Source organism: Neophocaena asiaeorientalis, unplaced genomic scaffold, assembly GCF_003031525.2.
Source record: "Neophocaena asiaeorientalis asiaeorientalis breed wild unplaced genomic scaffold, Neophocaena_asiaeorientalis_V1.1 scaffold1409, whole genome shotgun sequence".
Classification (NCBI taxonomy): Eukaryota; Metazoa; Chordata; class Mammalia; order Artiodactyla; family Phocoenidae; genus Neophocaena; species Neophocaena asiaeorientalis.
Window position 1 is genome coordinate 7,790 of NW_020173789.1, and position 16,559 is coordinate 24,348.

Consider the following 16,559-nt stretch of genomic DNA (forward strand, 5'->3'; position numbering starts at 1 on the left):
ATATCACTGATGAACATAGATGCAAAAATCCTCAACAAAATACTAGCAAACAGAATCCAACAGCACATTAAAAGGATCATACACCATGATCAAGTGGGGTTTATTCCAGGAATGCAAGGATTCTTCAATATACGCAAATCTATCACAATGTGATACACCATATTAACAAATTGAAGGAGAAAAACCATATGATCATCTCGAGATGCAGAGAAAGCTTTTGACAAAATTCAACACCCATTTATGATAAAAACCCTGCAGAAAGTAGGCACAGAGGGAACTTTCCTCAGCATAATAAAGGCCATATATGACACACCCACAGCCAACATCATCCTCAATGGTGAAAAACTGAAAGCATTTCCACTAAGATCAGGAACAAGACAAGGTTGCCCACTCTCACCACTCTTATCCAACATAGTTTTGGAAGTTTTAGCCACAGCAATCACAGAAGAAAAGGAAATAAAAGGATTCCAAATCGGAAAAGAAGAAGTAAAGCTGTCACTATTTGCAGATGACATGATACTATACATAGAGAATCCTAAAGATGCTACCAGAAAACTACTAGAGCTAATCAAGAATGTGGTAAAGTAGCAGGATACAAAATTAATGCACAGAAATCTCTGGCATTCCTATACACTAATGATGAAAAATCTGAAAGTGAAATCAAGAAAACACTCCCATTTACCACTGCAGCAGAAAGAATAAAATGTCTAGGAATAAACCTACCTAAGGAGACAAAAGGCCTATATGCAGAAAATTATAAGACACTGATGAAAGAAATTAAAGATGATACAAATAGATGGAGAGATATACCATGTTCTTGGATTGGAAGAATCAACATTGTGAAATAACCTAAATTTTACCTTTCATCCTCACCATGAAATTGTGTGATTGATAGGCAAGATATTGTCTCACGTCCCTGATGCCGGTATTCAAATTGAGAACGTTTAAGAAGTTAGTTCTAGGGCATATAGCCAGGCTGTGAACCAAAACCAAGCCTTTGGACTTTAAATCCATTACCCATTGGTAATAGGTAATTACATTACCCTATTTTTTTTGGAAAAAAAAAACAAAAATGCAGTCTTTGACTTATCTACTTCTACATAACAAATGACTCCAAAACGTAGTGGCTTAATACAAAAGTTTATAATTATATCGTGATTCTGTAGATCAGGAATATGGGCAGGGCTCATCTAGGTTGTTGTTCTGCAATCGTGGTATGACTGGGGTCACTCATTGGGCTTCATCAGGAAGCTCAACTTCTAAGAGAGCATTTTATCCTCCAGAGTTACTTTCAAGATGGTCTCTAATCATTCAGTAGTCTAGCTTGGGGCATGGCAGCTGGGTTCCAACAGAGAGAATACAAAAGCTACCTGTTCTCTTACAGCCTATGCTTGGAACTCGTATAGCATCACTTCTGCCACATTCTGTTGGTCAGAACAAATCACAAGGCCACTCCATATTCATGAGCATGGAAAATGGACTCCATCTCTTGATGGCATGACAAAGAATTTTGTGGCTGTCTTTTATCACCACACATAGTAAAATTAAAATAATGGATATATAAACAAATGATTGCCAGGATATACTACTAACTCAGTTACCAGAGATGGCTCACACTTTATTTAGCATGTTCACATTTAGTTAGCTATGTGAAACTTTCTAAAAATTGGGATGTGTGAACTATAATAAGTTAAAGAAAGAATAACTTCAGAGGTGATTATGGGCTTTATTTACCTTCCTTCTTAATGTCCAATGATGCCAAACCATGTGAACACACATTTAGTTATAAATGTCAATAGTTTTACCTAGTAATAGGTTTAATAATAGTAAGTAAAGTTGTTTTGACAGAGGCAATAATAGGCGTCTTTCAAATTTTCAGTTTACATAAAGTTCTAATGGATCTCCAGAATCAGCAACTGAAAGAGTTACATGACTGGCTAACAAAAACAGAAGAGAGAACAAGGAAAATGGAAAAAGAACCCTTTGGACCTGATCTTGAGGACCTAAAATGCCAAGTACAACAACATAAGGTTAGTATATTTTATGCTATTTGTTTTCATCTGAAAAACAAACTAAGTGTATATGTGTATTACGTACATACACATGCCATGGTTTACAGATGAGAAAGAATTAAAGCTTCAATTGAGAAGAGTTTTAAAATAATTCTTACCTAATACTTTTTGCGATGTTTACTTTTTCAATTACAAAATAGCTAGGCATTTCATATTTGAAAAAAATCAAATATATTCCTGGAAGAGAACAATGCCGGCTATGTGATTTATTAAAGTTTTGGTTCCTTAGAAGAGGGTCTCTGTAGGGATTACCTGCAAAGCAAATTTAAGTAATAAGGCAAGATTTTTTAAACATGGCTTTACCTTCGATTCATAAGGTCTTAGAGCAGGCCAAGCTTGATGAAAAATGAACATCTGTAACATTGCTTTCCTATAAAATACAGCATCTAATAATTTTAATATTTCCATCTTACCTTTCTTCAGTTTATTTGTACACTTACAGTTATGCTCCCTGGTTTCCAGAAAGTATTTATTGTTTCTGTGATTAGAATTTCTACAGAAATATTTTTCTTTTCAGCTTCCATTTTTTAATTGAGGAATAACTGACATATGACATTATATTCATTTCAGGTGTGCAACAAAATGATTCAATATTTGTATGTACTGCAAAATGACCACCACAATAAGTCTAGTTAACATCCACCACCATATAAAGTTAGAATTTTTTTTTCTTGTGAAGAGAGCTTTTAATATTTACTTTCTTGTCAAATTTTAAATATGCACTATAATATTATTGATTATAGTTACCATGTTCTACATTACACCCCCATGACTGACTTATTTTGTAACTGCAAGTTTGTACCTCTTCACCCCATTCACCCATTTCACCCAGTCCCCAAGCCCCCTCCCCTCTGGCAACCACCATTCTGTTCTCTGCATCTGTAAGTTTTGTTTTGTTTGTTTGTTTGTAATGGTTTTTAGATTCCACATATACTTGAAATCATACAGTGTTTGTTTTTGTCTAACTTATTTTGCTTACCATAATTCCCTCAAGGTCCATCCAATTTGTCACAAACAGCCAAGATTTTATTATTTTTTATGTGTTTTTATGGAATATATACAACATTCCAATGTATATATACACCACACTTTCTTTATCCATTCATCCATCAATAGACACTAAGGTTGTTTCCATGTCTTGGCTATTGTAAATAATGCTGCACTGAACATGGGGGTGCAGATATTTTTCGAGGTAGTATTTTTGTTTTCTTCAGATAAATATCCAGAAGTGGAAGTGCTGGATCATATGTAAGTTTTATTTTTAATTTTTTGGAGAACAACCATACTGTTTTCCACAGTGGCCGCACTAGTTTACATTCCCACCAACAGTGCATGAGGAGCCCCCTTTTTCTACATTCTCCCCAACACTTGTTATTTCTTGTCTTTTTGATAATAGTGGTTTTGACTTTGCATTTCCCTGATTAGTGATGTTGAGCATCTTTTCATGTGCCTTTTGGCCACTCATATGTTTTCCTTGGAAAAATATCCAGTTCCTCTGAACATTTTTTAATCAGATTTTTTTTTTTTTTTTTTTGCTGTTGAGGTGTATGAGTTCATTATATATTTTGGATATTTTGGATTTTAATCCCTTATCAGATATGTGATTTGCAAGTATTTTCTCCCATTTGGTAGGTTGCCTTTTCATTTTGTTGATGGTTTCCTTTGCTGTGCAGAAGCTTTTTAGTCTGATGTAGTCTCACTGGTTATTTTTGCTTTTGTTCCCTTTGCTTTTGTACTCGGATCCAAAAAATCATTTCCAAGACTAATGTCAAGGAGCTTCCCACTTATGATTTCTTCTAGGGGTTTAATGGTTTCAGGTCTTACATTCAAGTCTTTAATCCACTTTGAGTTGATTTTTGTGTAAGGTAAAAGATAGAAGTCTAATTTCATTCTTTTGCATGTGCTGTCCAGTTTTCCCAGCACCACTTATTGAAGAGACTGTCCTTTCCCCCTTGTATATTCTGAGTGCCTTTGTTGTAAACTAATTGACTGTTTATGCATGGGTTTATTTCTGGGCTCTGTATTCTGTTCCACTGATCTATGTGTCTGTTTTTTATGCCAATACCATACTGTTTTGATTACTATAGTTCTGTAATATAAATTGAAATCAGGTAGCTTGATGTCTCCAGCTTTGTTCTTCTTTCTCAAGATTGCATTGGCTATTTGGGGCCTTTTGTGGTTCCATACAAATTTTAGGATTGTTTGTTTTATTTCCATGAAAAAATGTGATTGGAATTTTGATAGGGATCACATTGATTCCCTTGACTGCTTTGCGTATATGGACATTGTAACAGTATTCTTCCATTCAATGAGCATGGCATATCTTTCCATTTATTTGTGTCTTCTTCAGTTTCTTTCATCAGTGTCTTACAGTTTTCAGCATACAGGTCTTTCACCTCCTTGGTTAAATTTATTGGCAAGCATTTTATTCTTTTTGATGAAATCGTAAATGGGATTTTTTAAAAAAAGAATTGTCTTCATGATAGTTTGTTTTCAATGTATAGAAATGCAACAGGTTTTTGGATATTGGTTTTATACCCTGTGACTTTACTAAATTCATTTATTAGTTCTAACAGTTTTTTGGTGGAGTCTTTAGGGTTTTCTATATATAAAATCATGTCATCTGTAAATTGTGACAGTGTTGCATTCTAATAACCATTATAAAACTAGCTCTGGGTTTTACTGTAGGAACAAAGCCTTGCTCCGTCCATCATCTCTCTCACTCTCTCTCACACACACACACACACACACACACATGCACACACACAAGAACCTTCATGATTGGCCCAAAATTAGGGTTGCCAGATTTAGCAAATAAAAGTACAAGAAGCTTAGTTAAATTTGAACTTCACATAAACAATGAACTTTTTTTTAAATGTAAATATGTCCCCATTTAGTTATTGTTTAGCTGAAATTCAGATTTTACTGGGCATCCTAGATCATATCTGACAACTCTACTCAGGATTCTGTGCTTCTTGGATTTATGGCTTTGAAAGGAAATATCTGCTCCCTCAACTCATACCTCCTAAATGTGTGTCTCACCCAACTTCATTCTTTTTTTTTTTTTTTTTTTTTTTTTTATTTAATATAACTTTTTGTCATACCTATCTTCACAATTCTTTCATGCAGATGAAAGATACCTTTCTTTTTAAGTTCCAGAGCTGTTTTTTATTTAATGAACTTCAGGTTCAGTGAAGAATGGGGCTGGCTTTTGCTGTTGTTGCAGCCAGAGCCATCCTTTGGCCACAGCAGCTTAAGATAAAACAGTTTGGGGAGAGCCATAGCTATGGCAATCCCGTCTGCTACCCCGTTGGGAAAAAATAAAGCATCAGCTGCATTCTAATTTTCACATGGAAATTGTGACTAAAAGAGGTTCACTTGTCACATAGGTTTTAATTGAATATCTGATAAAGTAGTTACAGCCAGTGCTAGACCTTGAACTGGACCACTTTTTCTGTGTGATCATGCATTCATTCCTCTGGTAGACCATGCATGCATTCTCTTCCCCTTGGCCTACACTGGAAGTTGCGTGCAGACAGTTTCTGTATATACCAGTGGCTTCCTCTCTGTCTGAAGGCATTTACTGGCCACAGGAGAGTCTCAGACAGTTTGAACATGGGCAAAAAGTAGTTAGTGCTTCCAGAGCTGCCATTAACCAAGGAGGGATGCGAAATGATGGATAAGTACCCTAGAATCCTTGCCCAGTGGTGGGATGATTCCAAGGTATCTCTCAATTCCCAGTTTCTCAGAGGTTTCCCAGCAAGACTGGGCCCCAGATGTCCATGGGGTAAACTGTCTCACAGTTCTGCCCGCTCATGATGTCTCTTGAGATGACTTCTCAGATAAACTATTTGTACCCAAATATTTGGCTTAGGGTCTGTTTAGGAACGAACTCAACCTAAGACAGCCTTCTTGCCTGGGAAGCCAGAGTACTATCCCAGCTTACCATTAACTAAATATGTAATTTTCAGAAATTATTGAATCTCTCAGGTTCTCCATATTTTCACTTTGGAAATAAAAGTGTTGAGCCACTTGATTTGTAGTGTTCCTTCCAGTCATGGTTTTAATGTTCCGATTAGTTTTAGAATGTGAAGCATTTCAGGCAAGGACAAGACTACAGGCAGTAACATTGAACATCAGAGGGATGGATGTCAGCATTGGATGCCTGGAGTCTAAGGAGGAAGCCAGGAAGAGAAGGAGAGAAGTGGCAGAGAATGGTAGGGTAGCCATAAGGGTAAATGACTTAGGGCAACTATGAGTAAAGGTCTCATCTGGAAACCAGGAACAGAGCATTGAGGTTAGGCTGTCTAAGGTCTTCATATTCTGCCAATTACCTGAAAGGTTTTGCACTTTGCTCTGGAAGATTTAGAATGAATGGAATGGAAAGTATCTGACTAATATTGTAATAAAATTTGAATAGTTGTCCATTACTTGAAAATGTGCCTTTTCTGATGAATATGAAACTACTTTGAAGAGCATAATTTGAAACAAAAAGAAAGCAACAGAACTATATGCAAGTTGATTATGTAATCATTTACATCTAGGATTTATTCATATAAGTGTGTAAGGAAAAGCAGAAGGAATTGGTTTGCTGACACAGAAAGCGAGGCCATCTTCCACCTTTAACTGTTTAAACCCACCTCACAATCCATTATCTTAATAAAATTAAGATAATGGAAAAACATATTACATAGCTAAGAGAAAGCCTGACAGTTGATAATTCTCTTTTGTTACTTGAAGTAATTACAATGAGAAGCAAATTTTTTGACAAAATCAAACAATTTATAAAGGAGTTGAATTTATTTAAATGGGAAACATGTATGTTTTCTTAGAAGTATACAAGGAGTAAATTTTTTTTTGTTAATCTTTCCAAGCTTCATAAAACAGAAGAAGGGATAAATGTTCTTTCTTTAGGTAACTGAATTCAAACTAAAGCCTTACTTAAATAATCACTGATTTACTTTGCAGCATTTCTTCCCAAGGATTGTTAGTGAATGAAAATAAGAAAATTTCTCATTCTGACAATGAAATACATCAGTAACCTTGGAGTAGTCATAAAGTAACTGCACCCTGCTGCATTTCCATGCTTCCCACCTAATATAACATTTAGGTTTTTTTAGCTTCATATCCATAGACAGTACATCCTCTTTATTTTTTTAAGAGATGATTACAGATGACAGAATTAAAGAAGAGATTCAGGTTTTGTTTCTGGGAATGGATTTAAATTCTGCTCGGGTCAGAGGACTCTGGCGTGTGCGTGCCCTCTCGCGCTCTCTCTCTCTCTCTCTCTCTCAGTTGGAGGGCAAATCTTGCAAGTACACCATGCATATTACAGATATGCTTCTCTCTGTTCTGTGGCAGCATCCTTTGCTATCTTCATTTCAACAGCATTTTATTACAAGGCAGGCTAGAAATTGAACCACTGTAAAATGCCATGGAAATAAGTCACTTTTACTGAGTCTGCCAATTAGGCAAGGTAAAACGATCGATCCTATATTGGTGGTTACTATTAAATCTAGCCAAACTGTTAACCCGGGGTAACTGGAAAAAGTTCAATTTGCTGCAAAATTTGGAAGAGACCAGTCATTCTTCATAGCTATTGCTTTGGGGAAAGAATTTAGAGGTTTACTTTAGATCTGAGTCACCCAAAAGTGATTCTCTTGGGAGTGAACAAATTGAAGCTCTCAATCTTCCTGTGAAGGAACACGTCAGAAATAATTCTGGTTGGTTATTTCTGTCTTAAGAGAAAGATTTTATTAGTGATGTTGATAAGGAATGAAAGGATTTCCCTAGAAGGAGTGACAATATTACTGAGGACAATAAAAGTCTTATGGGGGCTTGAACTTTCATTAATGGGAAAGCAGTTTGCTATTTTGGAGGGTATTTTAATCAAAAAGAAAATAGTTGACTCAGGAATCTTGTCTTGTAGCACAGTCACACCAACATGAGGTTTAAAGCTTAGTTTACTAGCTGCTACCAATTCTTATGAGAGGTTTAGACTTTTGTTACTAGTTACACTGACTTAGTAACAACATCAACAAAATCCTTACCATACAAGTTATTAGAATTTGCAGGTATCATCGTGACATGTGCACTATGTTACGACTTCAGTAAATGGTCTTTGTTAAGTACTGATTAATACAAATTAAATGCCCTCTTAGAAGCTCAGTCACCTATCCTTTCCTTGGAGCTTAGTTAATCACAAACATTTGGATTGCCAAGATTGTGAAATATTCTCTTCTGGTGACCTTTAAAATGATCTAGATAGTTATGTAATGGGAAGATTTAGGTGTAATCCTGCCAAAGGATTTGACATTTCATTTCATTCCATTGAATTTTATTCCATATCACTGAACAAACACTTATTAAAGCAAAATAGCTGCTGTGAAGAATACAGAGATCTACTGTGTATGGAATCTTCCTCCAGAAGCTCACATGCTAGTACATCAGATAATGACACAGAAAACAAGTGACCATTATACAAGGCATAATATGTCAGATGGCTTGAGAATGTTAGAAACAGTGATTTGTTGGGCATAGGAAATGAGATGGGGCAATAGAAGGTATGTCACTTGCCTAGGTTATGTGCTGCACTCTGCTCACTGCTGGAGGACCACAGCCTGATCATGGAGGGTCTTGATCTCAAGACAAGCATTTGGAGCTAGTCTGTGGGCAATAGGGATCCATTACTGAAGATAAGTGAAACTGAGGAGAGTGGCAATTTGGGAAAGTTTATCTTATATTTTAGGAAGACATATCTTGTAAGATAAACTAGAGCACAGATGAACAGGAGGCCAGAATATGTTAGGAAGATACTGCGTAAAGTATATAGAGCCTGAATCAAAGCAATGTCAATGAAAATTGTTTAAAAAATGTTATGAAAATTGTTTAAAAATGTTTTGAAAATCAACAGCAGAACCAAAGAGACTAGATTTAGGGAATTATCATAGAGTTCAAAATAATAGTTTCTGAGACTGGGCAATTGGGAGGCCAAAGTTGGATTTTTAAAAAATAGGCAATACTAATAGAAATGCAGTAATTGGGAGGAGCATGAGTGATTCTGGAAAGCCTGAGAATGCCATAGAATCAAGTAGTGCTTTTAGTGACTAATAAGCTCTCTTACATCTTTAGCAAGATTAAAAGTACATGTTATTAGTTACTGCTTAGAAATTCCATTTTATTTCCTAGTTTTTCCCTGCGTAAGTGCTTAATGAATGTTTGATGGCTATGGCAGTAAAGGTAAACAATATAATTGGTAAAAAAAAATATACATATATACTATGCTACAGCCAGAGAAGCAGAGAGGCCTCTTACGTGTTTCCCCAATGTCTAGCCAAGTATTTAGCACATAACTGATGCTCAGTAAATGGTGTTTGGATCAAATGCTTTAAATTGTTCTGACTACTTCTATCACACACAGAAGCTTCATCATTGCTTCCACTCTGACAGAGACATGAAACTTACAATTAAAATAAACAGTAAAATAAAACTTGTGAGTTGGGTCAAGAAAACAACTCATATAGGTGAAGAAGGAACACATCTTTTTTTTGTGTGTGTGTGTGGTACGCGGGCCTCTCACTGCTGTGGCCTCTCCCGTTGCGGAGCACAGGCTCCAGACACGCAGGCTCAGCGGCCATGGCTCACGGGCCCAGCCGCTCCGTGGCATGTGGGGTCTTCCCGGACCGGGGCACGAACCCGCGTCCCCTGCATCGGCAGGCGGACTCTCAACCACTGCACCACCAGGGAAGCCCCAGGAACACGTCTTTAAAGCAACTTACGTGGAAATATTATCTCTGGTGCCCTCTCACTAACTCTGGCTTTTTTTCATTCCTCTCTCCCTGTTTCATTCTCTGTTCAAATATCTTAATGGTTATAACCCTGGCATCGTTTTATAAATGTCATAGAAGATGCTCCCAGCAGTCATACTTGTGTTTGTAGAAATCAAGCATGTGAGCCTTGGTTATGCGGAAAAGGAAAACCATTCAATGGAATCAAATCCTCAGCTGGCTACCTACCACACATGGCCAGTTCATGAGGAATATGTGCACAGTGGACCAGCCAAAGAAATTATAGTGTCTGTAATCCTACAGCTTTGTTTTTAAATTTGTGTGAGTTAAGTTGAACTTGTGAGTTAGGTTGAACTTCCTATAAATTATAAGGACTCTTTTTTGCCCTTATGGCCTCAGTCTTAGGCTTGATCAGGTCTTTCTTGCCCCTTTAAGCTGGGCTTACAATGTAACCTTTCTTCCGAGATTTTTACTTAGAAAGGAGAGAGAAGGCCTAGAAATGTTATTCTGTCTCTTTCTTTGGTTTCCATATGGACATTACTTGACCTTCAAGGGGCAGTGAATAAGAACCATGGGAGAAAAGCATGCATCCTCTAGGTGGGAGATGGCATGATCATATCAATAGATAGCATTATGATGAACAGATTTCAAGAGAGGTTATCCAAATAGGAAAGATTCATGAGAGAAAAGTAAGAAAAAAATGTAGTATATAAAGAAACTAAGCCATTTAGATAAAAGTAACTTGAACTTCCTGTTAATACTCAAAACCTTATATTAAACACAAGTTTTGTGATTAGCATTTGTCACTAAGACATACCATTGTTAACATTATTTTCAAACAGTAAGAGCATATAGGAGGATCTAACTATTGTGTGTGTATTTTTTAAAGCAAGCATTGTGATAGTAGTTTTTCAAATGTAATAGGTTGAATTCGAGTATCACTAGAGGGGTAAAACCTGATACTCGACTGAGTACACACACAAACGCATACACTTAAACACAGGAGTTTTTAAGTTTCTATTCATGTGCCTTATGAGTTATAAGAAACATGTATCTATCCCTTATGCTTATATGAGCTATATTAATATCTCTTATGTGAGAGGCAGTATATTACAGATTCTGAAGGCAGACTGCCTGGGTTCAAAATACAGCTCTATCACTTGTGAGCTGAATGACTTTGCAAAAGTTACTTAAGCATTTTGTGCCTCAGTTTCCCCAAGTATGAAATCAGGGTGGTGATGATGATGATGATGATACCTATCTTATAGGGTTGATAAAAATATATACTACATAATTGCATAAAAGCACTTAGAATAATACTTGATACCCAGAATTATATAAATTATCTTAGCTGTTATTATTATATAAGGCATGACTTTTACTCAAGCAAAGTTGATTTGTATGGTAATAAAATTCTTTTGGCATAAAGGAGTGGCAAGTTAATGTAAAAAGGGACAACATTACGCTTTATGGTCTACAGAGTAGTGTATGCATGATACTCAGTTTTAATTTTTTTTAATCTAGTTGAGAAGACATCTAATTTCCCATCAACATACTATAAAAAAGCAGCAATTCCAAGGGTAACTTCTCATAATAGATAATGCCATTAATTTAATTTAATTAAAAAATAATAATGAAATCCATACCCATGTCCTTATTTTCACAGATCAACTGATTCCAGCTAACAGGTGACTAATTAGAAACTACTGAGCACTGATTCAGTAACATGGCTCAGAATGTTACAGCCCTGTTTTTGTTTTTTGTTTTTGCGGTACGTAGGCCTCTCACCGCTGCGGCCTCTCCCGCCGCGGAGCACAGGCTCCGGACGCGCAGGCTCAGCGGCCATGGCTCACGGGCCCAGCCACTCCGCGGCATGTGGGATCCTCCCGGACCGGGGCACGAACCCGTGTCCCCTGCACCGGCAGGCGGACTCCCAACCACTGCACCACCAGGGAAGCCCCAGCCCTGTTTTAAAGTACATCAGTGCATCTACCAAAATGTAATTATCCAAGACCCCCTCTCTTAGAGATACCCAGCTTATTTTTTATACTTAATTTCTCCTATAATGCTTATTTATTAGAAGTTTCTGCCCTCTGGGGAGGGTAAAGCAAGAAGGAAGGAAAAAGACCCTATCTCTCACTTAATCGAGTTGGTCTCAGCTAAAGTATCTTTATTTTCCTGAACCAATACAAATTAATTTCAGTTCCCTTCCATAGGTAATGCAACATTAATAATGTAAAGGAATTATTTAAGTATATAAAACATTTTAGAATGCATTTTAGGGGAAAATTCTTCACAAGAAAGCCACAACTGATATGATAATATGAATTTTAAGAAAATATTTTTTCTTGAAAAATAAGTTCATGTATCTTATAACAAAATGCATGACCATAAATCTAATTTCATATAAAAGTAATGTTGAATATTTCATTATGTATATTTCTAAGGAATATAAAATTGTTAACTACAGTATACTATCATTTTATGTTTAATATTTCTGTTATGAGCAGAATGATTTCTAGTAGTACAACTGGTAGTACTCTGTTACTCAGTGGAACTACATTTTTCAGATAATTTATACTGGATAATATTTAATATTCCATTAACAAAGATCTAGGTCCTATCTAGTGAGAATGAAAAAACTACTGAAGCACATATTTTTACATGATGTTCTATAGTTTCAGCACACTGAGAATATTTAGTAATTAAAGATACATAACATAATTATCAAGGGTATTGGGAATAAATACTGATGCCCAGAGGAGCTATTTCCATGCATCTTAGTGTAAGAACAAAATGATAAGGCGATGATGTCAGAAATAGAAGAAAATAAGCATTACTTCACTACCTGTCAATTCCACTAAGTACTGCAGTCACTGATTCTAATGTACGATCTCATTTCACTCCAGTACTAAAGCTGTCCTGGAGGGATTTAAATCCCTAATTTGTGGATAAATAAATGTATTCAGAGAGGTTGAGTTGCCTAAGGTAACTTAAATAGTACTTCGTAGACTTGAGCTTGTCGTCTTGACCTGTCTGCCTTTGAACCCAGACTCTTTTCGTCTGTTCTGAGATTCCAGTAACTTTGATTGCAGTGGCGATCCTAGAGGCTAGAGCAAATGCAGAGAGTAGCAAAGAGATTAGAGAAGTATGGCACTCGGTCCCTCAGGCTTGGGAATATCTAGATGGAAAAGATGGAGAGACTGGGTGCATACAAGTCCTCAAACTTAGAATACGCAGTAGGGAAAGAGAACACATTAGTAGTGGCTGTGTATGAAATGCTCAGAGTCAAGATGCTTAAGGAGGTGATTTCTCAACATTAATCCTGAAGCTCTTTCTTTAAAATTATGGAAAAAGGGACTAGAAAGGGAATATTGAAGAAAATGGGCTCATCATGAGAATGGCGGTAATGTTTGAACTGGAAGATAATCAGTAGAATTGAATGTTACATCTACATACTAGCCAGTCAATGCAGATAACTTCCTCTGTGGTACACTTGAAACCTTCCACCCTAGCCCTCTCTCCTAATAATCCTGTTCTCTTCTTTTTCAAGAATTATTTTCAGGCAAATGACGTTTTGTAATTATTTATTAGATTTTCTTGGTGTTCACTTTAATTTCTGATTTCAATGGTATAACTGTATGTAGGATGTATGGATAGATGCATGCATGCATGGACTGTAGAGGGAGGAGGAAAGTTAGGAGAATTGAGGGCTATTATTCAATGATTAGGATCTGTCACTCGTGAAATATTTCCTCACTCCATGCAATAGCTCGTCTGACCATGGTAATTTTTCAGCAACGTATGAGACCACTTGATCAATTAGTTTAAAGCTACTGTTGTTAATCTCATGTAAATAATTTGGAAGTTAAAGTCTTATTTAAGGATTTAAAATGTATTATATATTTCTTCAGATCCTAAAGCTTTACTGTAACTTCAGCCCTTCTTTTCCTGGATTTCCAAAACCACATTCTATTTCTGTACATAGAATGCTTATTGGAGGATGACAGCATGAATAAGATGAGGGTAAATTAAGTGAATATTGGATTCTTGCAGTATGGTTTAAAGTCTTTGTTCTGAATGTGCCTAAATATGAGTTTTTAGAACTAACTAGCTGTTAGTATTTATTGTGTACCAGGCAAGGTGCTAACCAATTGTAGCTTATTCATTCTTCCTAACCATCTAATGAAGTAGGTACTCTTATCATCCCAGTTACGCGGGGCCCCTCACTGTTGTGGCCTCTCCCGCCGCGGAGCACAGGCTCCAGACGTGCAGGCCCAGCGGCCATGGCCCACGGGCCCAACTGCTCCGCGGCATGTGGGATCCTCCCGGACCAGGGCACGAACCTGTGTCCCCTGCATCGGCAGGCGGACTCCCAACCACTGCGCCACCAGGGAAGCCCTATCCCAGTTTTGAAAATTAGGAAGCTGAGGCTTGGCGTGGTTGGAAACTTTCACAAGGTCACATAGCTGGTTAGCAATACATGCAGGAATCAAACTCAGAAAATCTGATGTTAGATCCCACACCTTTAAACATGCACATATTTTTGTCACTCTGTCTTCCATACTATGTCCTTTTCTACTTATATTTGGAAAGATGTAGGGGTACATTAATGGTCAGCTCTGTTTTTAAAACAGTTTTCCACATTTACTGAGCCCCCTTCCTGGGATTGGTAAGCACTGGGTGCTTTTTAAATCTTTAAAACATCATAGAAATGGTCTTTAGGGCCCCCCCCCTTTGGTAGCTTAGGATTTAGTAGAAACATAAACATTTATTTTTAACAAAAAGGTTAAAAAAATGGGTTTGCTATAAAGACTAAGATAACTATGCAAGAATGTTTAAGTAAGTGGGTATCAAAATAAAAGCTCTTCTAGGAGAGCCTGTTGAGGAAGCCTATTTAAAATATTTAGCAAATTTATAACAAAAGTACATACTATAAATAGATCCTCATGGGGAACTAGACAGTACTGTGACCAGTCAGGCTTAGTAAAGTGAATATTGGACTGAAAATAAAATGGCAAGTCATTTCCAGATCATTTCATTCAGGGAATAGATAGAATAAGGAATACAGAGCCTAGCCCAGTGCAGAGGTGATGGAAATAAGGACGTAAAAATGACCATAAGAGAAAAAGTAACGAGAATGATATACTGCCTACCCCCCATCATTTCCTAAGAAATCATAAAGTTTTCTGATTTGCCTGGGATGCTTTTATTTGAAAATAAAATCAATTCACATCCAGATGTATTGCATTAGCTAACTGTTCATGAGTATCTAGGGATTTTTTGGTTCCTGAGCTGGATTTTCTAAGATAGTACTTTCCTAAATGTTAGGCTTATCCCATGTTTGTAGAAACTCTTCTGGTTTCTTAAGCTTTTGCACATTTTATATTCAATTCAAGTTTTGTTCTCATCAGTCTTTCCTTTTTTGTACATTTATTTGGCTAAGCTAAAAACTATAAATCACTTAAACTTAATAGTTTACTAAGCATATTTTAATTATATTAATTTAAAGTGATATGTGGGAGTAGAAACAAAGTCAACTCTGAATGTTAATGTTTCCATTTTGAGCCTCATGGCAGAAAGAGTTTTATTAACCAGTGTAAGCTCTGGAATGTCAAAGGTGTGATAGGCAGTATAGACTCCACACACAAAATAGGTGCATAGTCATTTTATTTTAAATTGCTTCACTTGAAAATGTACTGTGAAAGTCTGGAGAGAGGAAGTAAAAGTAAGTGATTTTATATAGTGCTCTAAAATGTTGAGACTTGAAAAATAAAAGTCCTAGGATAAAAATGCTCAAACATTTGAGTTTGTGATGTAGCTAATTCTAATAGGTTCCCTTACGCCTGCCACAGGGTTCGAATAACTAAGAGCTAGTCTGATAGGTGCCAGGCATCATTGTTTCACAAGTAGGGATGCCAGGTTTTCTAGAAAGTAACAGGCTTTATCCCAAACCTGCTTCTTCATTCTTGTATTATATAATAACATGTTCTAAGAGGCAGACTAGATGACCAGGAATTTTACATACTCATTTAGGGATTTCCAGGTAATAATTAGTGTAGTGTGATAAGGTCCTGGAGGAACTGGATCTCCCAAGCAGGGTGTCTTGGATCTAGAGCAGCCTCCTCTGTTCAGTCCTCCTCTCTTTACTGTCTGTTTATTCCTGTTTATCTTTACAAAAAATCTATACACTGTGATTTTTAAAAGATTGGAATACTGTTTTGGGTTATATGTGCTTGATAGTATAATTGTAATTACACTTTAAAAAAGGAATCTCACCCATTAGATTGTAATCTTTATGCAGTCAGGAAGGGTCAAACTCACCTGTGAATATTGCCCTCACCCCTCCACATGGTGCTATTCATTTAACAAGAGTTTGTTTATCTTTAGTTGCTTGGAATATGTAGTGAGAAGGACAGGGGGCATCTCTGTTTTAGTGGATCTTATATTCCAGTAAGTAAAGACACACAACAAATGACTAAACTAATACATAAGAAAAATCTGAGTGTGAAAATGTTATGTTTAAAAAGTTATAGAAATAGTAACTAAGAAGCAAATTTAGATAGCATCTTCATGAAAAGCGTCTCTGCGCAGGTGACACTTAAACTGAGTCCTGAATGATAAGAATGAGAGATTATTTAAAGATACAGAGGAAGAGCAATTGGGGTAGAGCAAATAGCTTGACACAGTGTGGAAGAGA

General features: G+C 36.6%; 1 protein-coding gene across 1 annotated transcript in view; it reads left to right on the forward strand.

The window, feature by feature from the left end:
• Positions 1-1,879: 1,879 nt before the first annotated feature.
• The window catches only part of LOC112404062 (dystrophin-like), a gene marked incomplete at both ends in the record, with an annotated part of 44,006 nt that continues 29,326 nt past the window's right edge, over positions 1,880-16,559 (forward strand). Inside the window, one exon of the mRNA XM_024751868.1 lies at positions 1,880-2,030. Coding sequence (XP_024607636.1) covers positions 1,880-2,030 — 151 coding nt within the window. The remainder of the gene's footprint in view (positions 2,031-16,559) is intronic.